At 34.4% G+C, this 14,987-nt stretch overlaps 1 protein-coding gene across 4 annotated transcripts in view; it reads left to right on the top strand.

Annotated features, from left to right (window-relative positions):
- The window catches only part of BLTP3B (bridge-like lipid transfer protein family member 3B), a 107,753-nt gene extending 98,494 nt beyond the window's left edge, over nucleotides 1-9,259 (top strand). For 3 of the 4 annotated variants that reach the window (XM_059186627.1, XM_059186628.1, XM_059186630.1), the window contains 2 exons: nucleotides 3,992-4,185; nucleotides 6,456-9,259. In XM_059186627.1, coding sequence (XP_059042610.1) covers nucleotides 3,992-4,185; nucleotides 6,456-6,575 — 314 coding nt within the window. In that variant the 3' untranslated portion in view covers nucleotides 6,576-9,259. Of the gene's footprint in view, nucleotides 1-3,991; nucleotides 4,186-6,455 lie in introns of those variants that run through there. The other variant, XR_009356918.1, reaches the window with a different exon arrangement.
- Nucleotides 9,260-14,987: the final 5,728 nt, after the last annotated feature.

Raw genomic sequence — 14,987 nt, 5'->3', positions numbered from 1 at the left:
AAGCAGTCCACTTAATATAATTTGATTTGGCAAACTGCCATTCGCTGATTTTATGTTAATTTTGGTGGACTGATAATCTTGTGACCCTATCACAAAAGTGGGAATAAGGTATAGCTTGACCAATCAAAAGACTTCAGCCTTTGGGACATAGTGACATGTGTTGACTGTGACCCAAGTGTTGAGTCTTTTTGATGAATTGATAAGGACAGAGAGAGAGAAAGGGTCACAAGCTGTAGAGCTTACTTATTTGGGGGTCACCGGTAACCACCTTTGCCATCATGTAACTGGTCCAACACAAAGGAAAGGAAACATGGACTTGAGAAATAGGTTCCTAAAATGACAGTCCTGAAGACATTTTATGAACCCCAGAATCCAGCCATGACTGAATGCACCATCACTTAGACTCCCTATTCAAGTCAAATATTCTTCCTTTTTTATTTAAAACTTTTTTTTTTTTTTTTCAATTGAAGCAGAGTTGGCACATAATGTTACATTAGTTTTAGGTGCATTTTCTTTTTTAAAAGCAAGTTTTTTGAGTTGGGCTTCTATTCCCTGGCAACCAAAGTGCTCTATGTGTAATCCAAAAAGTAAGAAAATATGTTGATGTGTGAAGATACTCACTGCTTTGTGTTTTATAATTATTTTTTAATAAAAACATTTTTGAGATATAATTCACATACCATACCATTCATCCAATTAAAATACATAACTCAGTGGTATTTAGTATGCTCACAAATGGTACAATCATCGCCACAGTTTTAGAACATTTTCCTCACCCTAAAAAAAACCCCATCCCTACCAGCAGTCTCTCCCTAATCCTTCTTCTGCTGTAGGCAACCACTACTTTACTTTTCATCTCAATAGATTTGCCCATCCTGGATACTTCATAAAAGTGAAATCACACAATATTATTGTCTTTTGTGACTTCTTTTTCTTGATATTTTCTAAATTCATTAGTGTTGTTGTGTATATTAGTATTTCATTCCTTTGTATGGCCAAATAATATAATATTTGTTATATGGGGCACACCGCATTTTGTTTATCCAGCCATTGCTTAATGGACATTTGAGTCATTTTTGCTTTTTGGTTATTATGAATTATACTGCTATAAATGTTTGTATAAGTTTGTTTCTCTTGGGTATATATCTAAGAATAGAATTATTGGGACATATGGTAAATTTTTAATCATCTGAGGAATTGCTAGACTGTTCTCCAAAGTGGCGGCATCATTCTGCATATTTACCAGTGTTTGAGGGTGCCAACTTCACCTGTTTGCCAACAGTCATTATTAAATGGCTTTTTGATTATAGACATTTGTGGGTATGAAGTGTTTATCATAATAGTTTTGGGTTTGTTTATTTTTTTATTATGATAAGTGTGTTCTTGAAGCCCCATCACCTATTTCACCCCATCCCCCCACCCACCTCTCCTGTGGTAACCATCAGTTTGTTCTGTACACTCAAGAGTTTGTTTCTTGGTTTTCTCAGTCTCTCTTTTTTTCTTTGCTCATTTGTTTTGTTTCTTAAATTCCACATATGTGTGAGATTGCATGGCATTTGTCTTTGAGTAACTTATTTTGTTGAGCATTATACTGTCTAGCTCTAGCCATGTCATTGCAAATGGCAAGATTTCATTCTTTTTTACTGCTAATAATATTCCATTCTAGTATAGACCACATCTTCTTTATCCATTCATCTATCCATGGACATTAGGGCTGCTTCCATAGTTTGGCTGTTGTAAATAATGTTTCAATAAACTTATTAGTAGTGCATGTATCCCTTTGAATTAGTGTTTTTGTATTTTGGGGGGTAGATACCCAGTACTGTGATTACTGGGTCAAAGGCTAGTTCTATTTTTAACTTTTTGAGAAACTTCCATACCATTTTCCACATTGGCTGCACCAGTTTGCATTATCTCCATCAGTGTACAGTGTTTCTTTTTCTCTACATCCTCAACACTTACTGTTTCTTGTGTGTTTGATTTTAGCCATTCTGACAGGTATGAGGTGATATCTCATTATAGTTTTGGTTTGCATTTCCATGATATTGGTGAGTGACGTTGGGCATCTTTTCATGTGTCTCTTGGCCATCTGAATGTCTTCTTTGAAGAAATATCTGTTCAGTTCATTTCTTCTGCCATTTTTTCATTGGAGTATTTGGATTTTGAGTGTTGGGTTGTATCACTTCTCTATATATTTTGGATACTAACCCTTTATCGGCAATGTCATTTGCAAATATCTTCTCCTAAGGGTACCTGAGTGGCACAGTTGGTTAGGTGTCCTACTTTTGGTTTCAGCTCAGGTCATGATCTCAGAGTGGTGAGATCGAGCCCACCTCTGGCTCCATGCTTAGTGCAGAGTCTGCTTGAGATTCTCTCTCCCTCTCCCTTTGCCCCCGCTGCCCTCCCTCCCCTGATCATACACTTGCTTGCTCTCTCTCTCACATAAATAAATAAATAAATAAATAAATAAATAATAAGTAAATAAATAAATCTTTTCCCATTCCCTAGGATGCCTTTTAGTTTTGTTGATTGTTTCCTTTGCTGTGCAGAAACTTTTTATTTTGATGTAGTCCCAGTAGTTTATTTTTGCTTTTGTTACCCTTGCCTCAGAAGACTTATCTAGGAAAACATTGCTATGGCTGATATCGAAGAGATTACTGAAAACTTTTAGTTTTCTGAGCATAAATTTTATACTTTCTTTTGTTAAATTTATTTTTAAGTTTTTTATTCCTTTTGATGACATTTTAAATAAATTGTTTCTTCATTTCAGTTTTGATTGTTTATTGCAAGTATTTAGAATTAACAGTTGATTTTTGTATATTGACCTTGTATCTTGCCAGGAAGTCTGAAATCATTTGTTAGTTCTAAGAGTTTTTTAGTGGACTCTTTAGTTGTTTTTTTTTTTTTTTTTCTATATACAAGATCATGTCATCTGTGAATAAAGATTGTTTCATTTTATCTTTTCTAATCAGGATTCCTTTTACTTTGTTCGCCTAATTGCATTGGCTAGAACCTCTGGGACAAGGTTGAGTAAAAATGTTGAGATCTTAGTGGGAAAACATTCAGTTTCTTACCATTAAGTATGGTATTAACTGTGGGTTTTTTTGTAGATGCTCTGTATCAAGTTGGGGAAGTTTCCTTCTGTTCCTTGTCTGCAGAGTGTTTTTTTCATGGGAAAGTGTTGATTTTATTAAATATTTTTTTGCATCTATTGAGATGATCATGTGGCTCTTGTTTTATTGTATTGATGTGATGTGTTACATTAATTGACTTTTGGATATTAAATTACTCTTATATTCCTGGGATAAATTTCCCTTGACCATGGTATCTAATTTTTTATATACATTGCTGGGTTCAGTTTGCTAATATTTTGTTGAGGATTTTTATGTTCATATTTCTAAGGATATTGATTTTAGTTTTCTTGTGATTTGTCTGGCTTCACATAATGAATTCAGAAATGCTTCTCAATTTTTAGAAAAGTTTGTAAAAATTTGTAATTAATTGTTATTTAAACCTTTGATATAATTCACCATTGAAGCCCCCGGGCCTGGACTTTTCTCTGTGGTCAGTTTTTTAAATTCTTATTTCAACCTCTTTATTTGCTATATGTGTATTTGCATTGTCCATTTCTTTTTGAGTCCATTTTAGTAGTTTGGTAGTTATTCTGTTTCATGTAAGTTATCTAATTTATTGGCATACAATTGTTCATAGTATTTCTTTAAGTCATTTTTATTTCTGTAAGATTGATAGTAATGTGACCTTTTTAATTTCTGATTCTGGTAATTTCTTTTTTGTTTTTTTTTTGTCAGTTTAAACTTTGGTTGACTTTGTTTATCTTTTCAGTAAACAAGATTTTTTGTTTATTGACTTTATTGCTTTTCTGTTTAATAATAATGTCTTCATACTAATAGAGATGTATTTTTTAACAATAGAACTTAGTATTTATCATATATTTTACAATGTTATTTGAGCATTTTGTTTGTTTGATCAGATTCTCAGATGCTTAACACTGGAAATGATTTGAAAAAAAAAGTCAAAAGTGACTCACTGCTGCTTACCAGTGAAAAGTATGATCTGAAGAAACAACACAGTGTCACTCAAGCCACTCAGACGAGTCCAGAGGTTCCTTGGCCTTCTCAGCCAGTTAACTTTCCTGAATGCTGCTTTGACTTTACTAGGGAACAGGTAATGGGAAAATTAATTTATTCTCATTCAGTTTGGGCAATTAAAATATTAGATACGAAAAAGTTCAAACATTATTTATTTACTTATTTGAATAATGTTTCTTGAGTGCTTGTTTATGAGTGTTTGCCTAGGCACTGTGTTAGATGCTATAGAAATAGTGTCGAGTGAGACTGGGATATTCCGTCTTCACGGAGGTTGTAGTCTAGGAGAGTACTAGTTCTTGGAATCTGGAAAAGATTCCTGGAGGATATTTATTTTTTCGTCTTAATTGTTAACTTTGCATAAGTATTGTAATATTTCAGAATTGGAAAATATTTTTAAACAACTTTAATACAGTCTAACTTTCTGCAGTACTATCAATATATACATATATATTTTTTTTAATTTATTTAGTCAGAGAGAGAGAGCGAGAGTGAGCACAGGCAGACAGAGTGGCAGGCAGAGTCAGAGGGAGAAGCAGGCTCCCCGTGGAGCAAGGAGCCCGATGTGGGACTCGATCCCAGGACGCCGGGATCATGACCTGAGCCGAAGGCAGCTGCTTAACCAACTGAGCCACCCAGGCGTCCCACTATCAATATATTTTTAAAAGTTTTTCCTCTCATGCTCTTTTCCATAATCTTTCAAAACAATTATTATTCTAGTAATACACTATATTTTGTTAACATGGTTTAACAAATATTTTTCCATATTGCTATGTATGCTTCATATTTATTGTTAATGGCAGAGTAACATGGTTGTGAATATACTGTCATTTCTTATCCTTCCTCTTAATATTTGTTAATATTTTAACATTTGAGCTGTTCTTCTTGTTATTACAATATCTAGTAGAATTTTAATTCTTTATGGTAGAACCAAAGAATGAGTTCATTCATCTGTTCACCAGGATTTTTTGGATGTCAACTTTGAGCTAAGAATGTAAAATTGAACAATGTATCATCCCTATCATGAAACTCAAAAGTCTAGTAGGAAAGTTGGGGGTGTGTAATTTGAGGTCATAACATACCATATCAAGTGTTGTGCTGGAGACTGGAGAAATATAGGGAAATACCCAACTTGGTCTATAAGGCAGGAATTCTTAGGCTGGGACTAAAAGAAGTTTGAGAGGGGCGCCTTGGTGGCTCAATGGATTAAGCCTCTTCCTTCAGCTCAGGTCATGATCTCAGGGCCCTGGGATCGAGCCCCGCATTGGCCTCTCTGCTTAGCAGGGAGCCTGCTTCCCCCTCTCTCTCTGCCTCTCTACCTACTTCTGATCTATCGCGGTCTGTTGAATAAATAAAATCTTTTAAAAAGAAATAAAAGAAGTCTGAGAACTCTTTGAAGTTAAATGTATATGTATTAATATATTTGTATAAATGTATTTGGTGGGGGGAGAAAGTTCTTATTTTTATCATTAAATCTTCATGGTTAGGGTTTAGGGAATAGTTCCAAGAGGATAATATACTTGAACTGAGTCTTTTCTTTTTTTTAAAGATTTCTTTTATTTATTTGACAGTGAGAAACACAGCAAGAAAGGAAACACAAGCAGAGGAGTAGGAGAGGGAAAAGCAGGCTTCCTGCCAAGCAGGGAGCCTAATGTGGGGCTCAATCCCAGGACCCTGGGATCATGACATGAGCCAAAGGCAAACACTTAACGACTGAGCTACCCAGGGACCCCTGAGCTGTCTTAATCTTGATCTTTTGGCCATCTAGATGAAAATATTTAAAGAGAATATTCATAATATAGGTCAGAGATATTCAGAATATGGCTCTGTAGCTCAAGACAGAGGTTTGTGCTGGATCAAGTTATGTGATAAAGCCATAGGAGTAGATGAGATCATCTAAGAGAGTGACTCAAGTGATAAGATGACCAGTTATGGAATCTAACGGTGTAGTAAAATTTAAGGGTTCATAAACAGCAGAGGAAGAGAAGAAATGTCTGTAGGTGGAAAGAGATAAACATGAAACAGCTGAGGCGTGAAAGTCAAAAGAGAGAGGCTTAGGAAGGAAGAGCAAGGTGAGTGGTGTGTAAACCACAGAGATGTCTAGAGAAACTGAAATTAAACAAAAGCACCAATAGATTTGGAAATTAGGAGTGAATTCTTGTTTTAAATTGCTGAGTCAAAACTTATGAACATTTTAAAGTGCTTCTCTAAGCAATTTCTTCTTAAGTCACTCTCTCCAGCATTGGGTATTTTTACTACCCCATGTGTCACACCTTTAGATGCTATGTGAATAGTCTGTATTTTCTTAAAATGATTAAATTCTCTTATTTTCCAAATTTATCATTTCAGCTCATGGAAGAGAATGAATCTCTTAAACAGGAATTGGCCAAAGCTAAAATGGCTCTTGCAGAGGCTCACTTGGAAAAAGATGCTCTTCTTCATCATATAAAGAAGATGACAGTTGAATAGCAGGAGTGGCAGTCAAAAATTCAAATTAGAGCTGTGGAGTAGGGAGGTTATATTTATAATGTTATGTTACCAGTTAATGAAAGACTTTCCTTTTCATGAAAAGACAATAAAATAAAATACAATGTGATGAAGTAGTAGACTGTTCCAAAGCCAGTTTGGAAGGTATTAGGTACGGCATTACAATCTTCGGTTTGTGTTTTGGGTTTAATCAAACTCTCTTAAACTGGTGTGATAGAGGGAAGTCAACAAATACTGTAAAATAATCACATGCCTAATGGAAAGATGTCATTTCCTAATTTTGATATCATATTATAGGCACTTTTAAAAAAAAAATGGAAATCTGTTGTGTTCTCACAGATTGCTGATTTTATTTATCACTATTTGTTAATAATTTACTATTATTTACAAAGATTCAAATGCTTTTAGGGCTAATGTAATTTAAAAGGAGGCTTACATTTTAAATGTTACTAGAATTATGTACTTAAATCTATAATTATTTAATTACTGTGGAAAAGTCCAATCAAGTTAATAAATTATATTGACTGGGTTCAAAAATTTGAAAATCAGCACCCTACTGATCTTACAAAGTAACTTGAGAGTGTGAAAAAGAAATCATTTAAAATGATGAATAAACTGTATAAGTTAAAGATAATAATTTTCAACTAAAAGGATCATACAGATGTAAAAATAAAAAGCACAAACTGTAAAAAGCAAAACATTACAGTATATGGCCAACTGATTTAAAAAATATTACTTGTACATTCCTTTAAACAGTTATTGTTAGAAGTAAAAGAGTAATTTAACAATCCTAAATTTGGCAGCATTTGTAACTATAAAAATTTTAATTAGTACTATTTATATTATTTATCTTTTCTCTGTTTAAGGAGGGGAATGTTTTCAGAGAATTTTTTTCATATACATAAAATAATTTCATACCATTCTTGTAGTACCATTAGGTAGATGTTTGCACATACTGTATTTATAAAGCTAGTTTTGATTAAAAGTGTATGTGACATAAATACTATCTTCTATAATAAGAATAATTGGTAAACTTTGAATTCTATTTTCTAGGGATTGTTAAGGTTGAAACCAACACAAGAGAGAAAATCATGCATTATGAAATAAGTTTATGAGTGTTTAAGAAACCGACATTTTTAAAGATTTACAATATATTTCTGATAGAATTAAATTAAGTGGGTCTATTTTAAAATTAACATTCTTAAAACAAATATATCCAAGCTATAACATGAAACAGCTCAGACTACTCTTTCTTTAAGATACTTGAAAATTTTAAACATTATGATACTTTATGGTGCTTTGCTTGTTAGGCATGACTTATATAGCCATCCCTGTATCTGAATACTTAGATGAAAATACATCTTTCATTTACATTAAGTGTTGGGGTGATTTAGATTTCACTGAAAATAATACTGGCCTCCCCCCCCCCTTCTGTAACATCCATTTTCATTATTTAATAGTACAGACCCTGTTTTGGGAGCTAAGGTTACAGCAAAGAACAAATTAAATTACTTTTTTTTTTTTTTTTTTTTACCCTCAGAGTATTTTAAAAATCACATTAAACCATGTTAATCTAAAACTGTATCTTAGTCTTAGATTAAAAGCAGAGGTCTAGTTAAGGATTAAAAACATATAGCTCATATCCATAGTTTAGAGTGCTTTTGATTTGTAGGTAAGTATTCAACAAAACAGCCTCTTATAGAAAAGCAGGATTGATGGGACATGAATATCTTCAGAACTGACAATTTCTCAGGATTGACCCCTTTGCTCCCTAGAAGTTTTAAATTTATGGTATGATTATTTAGCATTTACAGAAGCTCAATGTTTTACTTATTCCTTTTCAGTTTACTTGGCCTCAAGAAAAGTACATAAACAGTAGAGATAATTAACATGGATCTGAGCATTCTTCTATGCTTTGTTGGATTTTTTAAAATTTATAGTGAGTACTATTTTTATAGAGATTTAAAATTCATAAAGCACTTTGAAAAACATCTCATGTAATTCTCATAACAAATCTGGGAGGTAGGTATTACTCATATATTAGAAGTTAAAAAAAAAACAAACCCTAAGGCTTAAAATGAACAAGTGATTTGACTGAAATATTCACAATAATGTGACCTTTTGATTTAGATCCCAGTTATATGCTTTTATTTTCCCTTCCTCATTCACAGATTTTGCCAGAGGTGGAGAGAGGAATCCCTATTTTCTTTTGTCTGTTTTTCTTTTAAAGATCAATATATTTTTAATTGTGTGTGTGATGTGCATATATTTTTTCAAGCTATAATGGGAGAATTTTTGTTTATGTTATCGCCAACCTTTTTCAGTGTGAGGAGTATAGGAATAACCCTATGATAAACTTACCAGTTATTTAATGACCATAAATTAGAAAAAAGTTGCCATATTTTGTTTTTTTTTTTTCCCCTAAATCTCTAGCAGAGATGTTAGTGATCAGGGAATGAAATGGTAATCATGTTTTGCCTTTTAATTTTATGTACATCATAAACATTTTCTTGGTATTTTGTATTTTTTTCTTTTCTCATTTTGTCCTGGAATTTCAAAAGACCACCATGTGACATTAGTTGTGATGAAGTGTTATATTAATTTAAGCGATGTAGGAATGGCTATGTGTGATCGCACAAAAATACATGTGGGATATTAACCAGAAACTCCTTTCTGGATTTTTATTGTAGTTGTTTGATATTTGTCCCTATAGGAGTTTGACTTCAAGTTTATTTTTAACCTACACTCTAATCAAGGCATTTCCTATTTCCATGAATGGTACCACTATCACCCTGGTTCCCAAACTAGTAACCTAGAACTACTCTTAAATACTTTCCGTCCTGTCACCTCTGAAATGTGTCTGCATCTTTCTGCTTCTCCCCATCTCCCTAACTATAATCAGCACCATTTGTCTGCTTTACTGCAGTTGCCTCCTAACTCTTCTTCCTACAGCTACTATGGCCCTCCTCTGATCCACCCTACTGCAGGCAAAATTCTCTTTTGAAGTGCAGTTTTAATGAAGGCAACCCACCTACCCCTATCTCAGCCCTTGAGACATTGTAATGGCTTTTTCTTGCTCTTAACAGGAAAACATAAATATTTATGTGACCTATATGTTAGAGCCAGTATTTACTTTTTAGTATAATTCTGGGCATTAAAAGAGTTAATGTCTCAAAATATTAAAACAGTGGCTCGCACATAATTTTAAAAGCACTCAATAGGGGCACCTGGGTGACTCAGTTTATTGTCTGCCTTTGTTTGGGTCATGATCCCAGGGTCTTGGGATTGAGCCCCACATCAGGCTCCCTGCTCAGCGGGGAGCCTGCTTCCTCCTCTCTCCCTCTACCATGTCTCCTGCTCGTGCTCTCTGGTGTCTCTCTCCATCAAATAAATAAAATCTTAAAAAAAAACCCAAAACATTCAGTAGAGGTTAGTTGCTATTACTGCTGCTTAGCCTCATTGTACCCCATGTTTCCGTTACTAATTGGTACTTCATTGCACTTGTATATGGAATAAGTAAGAATTAAACTGCTGCTTCTACTGAAGGAGCCTTTGTTCATGTCCCTTTGGCCTGAAATACCTTCCCCTGTTCATGGCTGAGTTGAATTCTTATTTGTATTTCAGATCTTAGTTTATTCATCACTTCCTCAGGGAAGGATTCCTTAATTTCAGTCATGTAGTAAGACCCACTGTTGTATATTATCACATGAACACACACCTCTACTTAGCATTGAACATCTTTGTAATTATACATATTTGATTAATGTAGACTCTAGACTATTATAAACTCCATGAGGACAGGAACTGTGTTTTTGTTGTCTGTTCAATTTTGGATTCCTTATGCTTCATACATGTTTAGTACATAGTAGGTGCTCAGTAAATATGTTGAAAGAATAAAATGAGTGGATAAGGTATCGAGGATATTTTTTAGGTATTAAGTTTTACCTCTCAGTTGAAATGAAAGGAGATGGAACATAGGAAAGTAGGTGGTGGTAGTTATTTCAAGGGTCAGACTCTTTGAGTCCATAGGGTAAGAAAAAGATGGGGAATGTAGAAATTTGCCATACTTTTTTCTTTAGAATTTTTAATATCTGAACTTCTAGTTGATTTATCTCAAACCATCACAAAATAGGAAATTACCACATCTCTTCATAAAACTGCTACAATGCCAAAATGTCATCTGGCTTTGGTTGTAACATATGGTGTTGTGGCTGTCAAGATCTGACAGTCCTATCAGCTAAACAAAATGGAAATAAGGCCAAAAGAGTAGTGGCTGAAATAGTTTTAAATTTTGACAAATTGACTAATACCCAGGATCAGTTGTGCCTAATTCCTTAAAGTACAATCTCATTTCAGCTTGTGCCTAGAGATGCTAAAAGTAAATTTTTTAAAAGATTTTATTTATTTATTTGTCAGAGAGAAAGAGGGCCTGAGCAAGCAAAGCAGGGAGAGCAGCAGGCAGAGGGAGAAGCAGGCTCTCTGCTGAGCAAGAAGCCAGATATGCTGTTCCACCCCAGGACCTTGGGATTGTGACCTGAGCCGAAAGCAGACACTTAACCAACTAAGCCACCCAGGCATCCCAGGAAAGTAAATTTTGAGCTATGCTAAGTTTACTTTTAGAAAATGTAAAATACTAGGTGCTTAGGTGGCTCAGTGGGTTAAGCCTCTAACTTCAGGTTAGGTCATGATCTCAGGGTCCTGGGACCTGGGATCGAGGCCCACATCCGACTCTGTGCTCAGCGGGGGGCCTGCTTCCCCCTCCCCCTCTGCCTGTTTCTCTGCCTACTTGTAATCTCTCTCTCTGTGTCAAATAAATAAATAAAATCTTTTAAAAAATGTAAAATACTAAAAGCTGGAATTACACAGGATATAGAAACTAAGGCACTAATTTATGTTTTTAAAACACTCATTTCTTCATTAAATTATAATTCACAATTTTTAAATTTTTTGGCTGTCTTTTTTGAGAAATACAAAAATTAAGATAACAGGAAGTAAAAATGTAAGCATGATAGTTTTTACCAACCATTAGATACTATCTAATGAATCACTGTATAGTGGAGGGGAATTCATGTTACTGTTACAATATTGAAATTTAGCATATATATTGCTAACACTATAGTTTTGTCAGGTCTGAAATTTTGAAACTTAGGAAAAATACGAAATCTGCTTAATGTCTTTTTTTCTATTTGTATAATAAAACGTGTGATAATTTTTTGGCCTTAGAAGAAAACATATCACTAAATCACCAAGAAGAATGAACTGGGTCTTAAAAGGTTTGAAACCATTTAGACAAAAAGGCAGTATATAAAAACTTACAGATTAGATTTTATTTTCAATTTGCTTATGTCAACAATCAAAAGTCAATTCATTCCTTACAAGTTATACTAAACAATGTTAAGTAAAATTTCTCATTCTTAATTCTTTACTGTGTATATGAAAAAATATTTGCTCATTTAGTGAAGAAATACCTGTGCATTATGGAGATTAGGAGAGTACAGTGAGGTGATTTAGTTTTTATCTTGCAGCCATTCAGCAGAATTGTTTTGGCTGATAAAACCGAAAAATAATGACTCACAAGTGTCATCAAGAATAAATGAGAATGAGCCCCTCCGTGCTTACCCTCTGCCAATCCAGACTCTGAACTTGTCTCCCTCACCTTCTTTAGTGGTAACGTAACTGAAGAAGGAGTGTCCATTAGATCCAGAATTAATAGCTAGTAGCAAATAAACCCGATGGATTTAAAAAATAATAATAATAATAAATGAGAATGAAAAATAGGTATATGGAAGCTTAAATGAGACCAGAAGTATCTCTACAGGATATGAGTCAAATTATAGGGTCTGATCAAAGTCCATCATTCACACTTAAAATCACTCCATTTAAAATAGATACATGGTGGGGCGCCTGGGTGGCTCAGGGGGTTAAACTGTTGCCTTCGGCTCAGGTCATGATCTCAGGGTCCTGGGATCGAGTCCCGTATCGGGCTCTCTGCTCAGCAGGGAACCTGCTTCCTCCTCTCTCTCTCTCTCTCTGCCTGCCTCTCTGCCTACTTGTAATCTCTGTCTGTCAAATAAAATGGATGAAATCTTAAAAAAAAAAAGAAAAAAAATTTTCTAAAATAGATACATGGTATAATCAGAGCAGGAAATTTTGAAAGTAACCATAGTAGACAAATACAATGTAAGGAAATACAGTGGATAGTATCTCAATAATAAAGCACTTGAAAAAGATCTATGGTAAACAATTCACTTGAATTAAAACAAAGCAAAAAATTGATATGGAAATTCTGAAATATAATGTGCAAAAATTGACACATGCAGAAATTCAGTTCTTGAATAAATGATATGCCCACAACTATTAAAATTCTAATTTCAACATGAAAAGTGAGTGAGGACATTCCCTGCCATTGTAGATATTTCATTGGTATAGCAATAATGTGGCATCTTAGCACTCTGTCCAAATTTCAGTATATTTGCTTCATAATACTTATTAGCATTATTAGCACAGCTATGATAATCATTTGCTGTTTTCTTCACACTGAAGTTATTTTTACTTCATCCCTTGCAGTTGAACAAGAGATTTTTCACATTAAACCTTAGAGTTAACAAAGACTAAAAGTCTAGAGAGGGATATGGAATAACCAAGGTAATCAACTTTTTAATATTCCGTTTCTATAAATTTCCAGAATTTAAGGCATTTCCATATTATAGTATCAATATAAAAACATGCCAAAGCCAAGTATATCTTTACTAAAAGTGGTAAGTTTTTGCTGCATTAGTACAGATATTTGAGAATTACTGTGAACATGTATGGAAGCCTTCTCCATAATTTTAGTGGGGCACAGTTAATACATTGCAGTTTTTACATGTACCTTTAATATGTCCCCTCCCCACCTTTTGGCCTTCAGAATTTAATTTCTTGTAAAAGTACGCTTTGCTGAGTAGGCTTTAACTTTGATTTTGTATTGGCCCACTTTTTGTGTAACTTGATTAATATGCCCAGAGACCATTATAGTGTGATGAATTTTAGAAATTGAATCACAAATAATATAAAAATATACACTGATGATTTTACATTCATTTTTCCTTCCTGCTTGTACAATCAATATGGCAATATTAAGTCAAAGAATAAAATTGTGGAAGAGTTGGAAGGAAACGTAGGAGTCCTCTTGTTGGCTTCTCACCCAATATCAGTCCAGAGTTTCCAATGGGGAGTCACCAAATTACAGCTGAAATTCCTAATGAGAAAACATTCTACCCCATAAACCTTTCTGTTTTAAGTAGTTCTAATTGGTCTTTTTTTTTTCCCCCTATTCATGAATTAGAATAGCTCCCTTTTACTACATGTTGGTCCTACAGTTCTCAATCACATTGCAAAAGCTGTATATCTCTTGCCAAGTCTCTTTTCTAGGCTTAGCATCCCTAATCTCTTACTCATTGAAAGACAGTTTCCAAAGACTGCATTATTTGTCATTTGGATGTACCCCAATTTGCCAGAGTCCCTCTTAAAATTTTGTCATTTAAATAAGTTTGGATGCTTCCGTCTACAACTTAAAAGAAAACCCACCTAAAAGTAGTGATACCCTGAAAGTTTTAAAATAGAAGTAATTTATTGTTTAGTATTACAAAACCATACATCTGGAGATAGGGTGGTTCTGGATGCTCACTGATGTTATGAAGGATTTTATTGTTTCTGCCATCCTCAGTGCAAGGGATTTTAGCCTCATACTTCTCATGGTTGCAAGGTGTCACTGCCATCTCCCAGAAAACCCTCTAAAAAGCCACATCCACAGGCATGTGGGGAGGTAAGGTGGAGAAGGGTGTTTTTCCTCTTTTCCCTTTAAATAAAACTTTCCAGAAATTCCTCAGCAGATGCACCCTTTTATCTTATGTCAGAATACATTGCAGGGATGCCTGGGTGGCTCAGTTGGTTGGACGACTGCCTTCAGCTCAGGTCATGATCCTGGAGTCCCAGGATCGAGTCCCGCATCGGGCTCCCAGCTCCATGGGGAGTCTGCTTCTCTCTCTGACCTTCTCCTTGCTCATGCTCTCTCTCACTGTCTCTCTCTCAAGTAAATAAATAAAATCTTAAAAAAAAAAAAAAAAAAGAATACATTGCATTCCTGCCTAAACCACCTTTGGTTTAATTTGATCACTTCCAGGAGCATGTAAGAGCATTCCTAGCCAACATCTGTTGTTTCCTGACTTGTTAATTTAGCCATTCTGACTGGTGTGAGTTGGTATTTCATTGTGGTTTTGATTTATATTCCCTGATGCCAAGTGATGTGGAGCATTTTATCATTTGTCTTTTGGCCACTTGGATGTCTTTTTTCTAGAAATGTCTATTCATGTCTTCTGCCCATTTGTTGACTAGAATATTTGTTCTCTGGGTGTT

The sequence above is a fragment of the Mustela lutreola genome, chromosome 8 (assembly GCF_030435805.1).
Source record: "Mustela lutreola isolate mMusLut2 chromosome 8, mMusLut2.pri, whole genome shotgun sequence".
NCBI classification, from domain to species: domain Eukaryota; kingdom Metazoa; phylum Chordata; class Mammalia; order Carnivora; family Mustelidae; genus Mustela; species Mustela lutreola.
The sequence above is the reverse complement of the archived record's forward strand: the minus strand, read 5'-3'. Positions and strand labels throughout refer to the sequence as shown.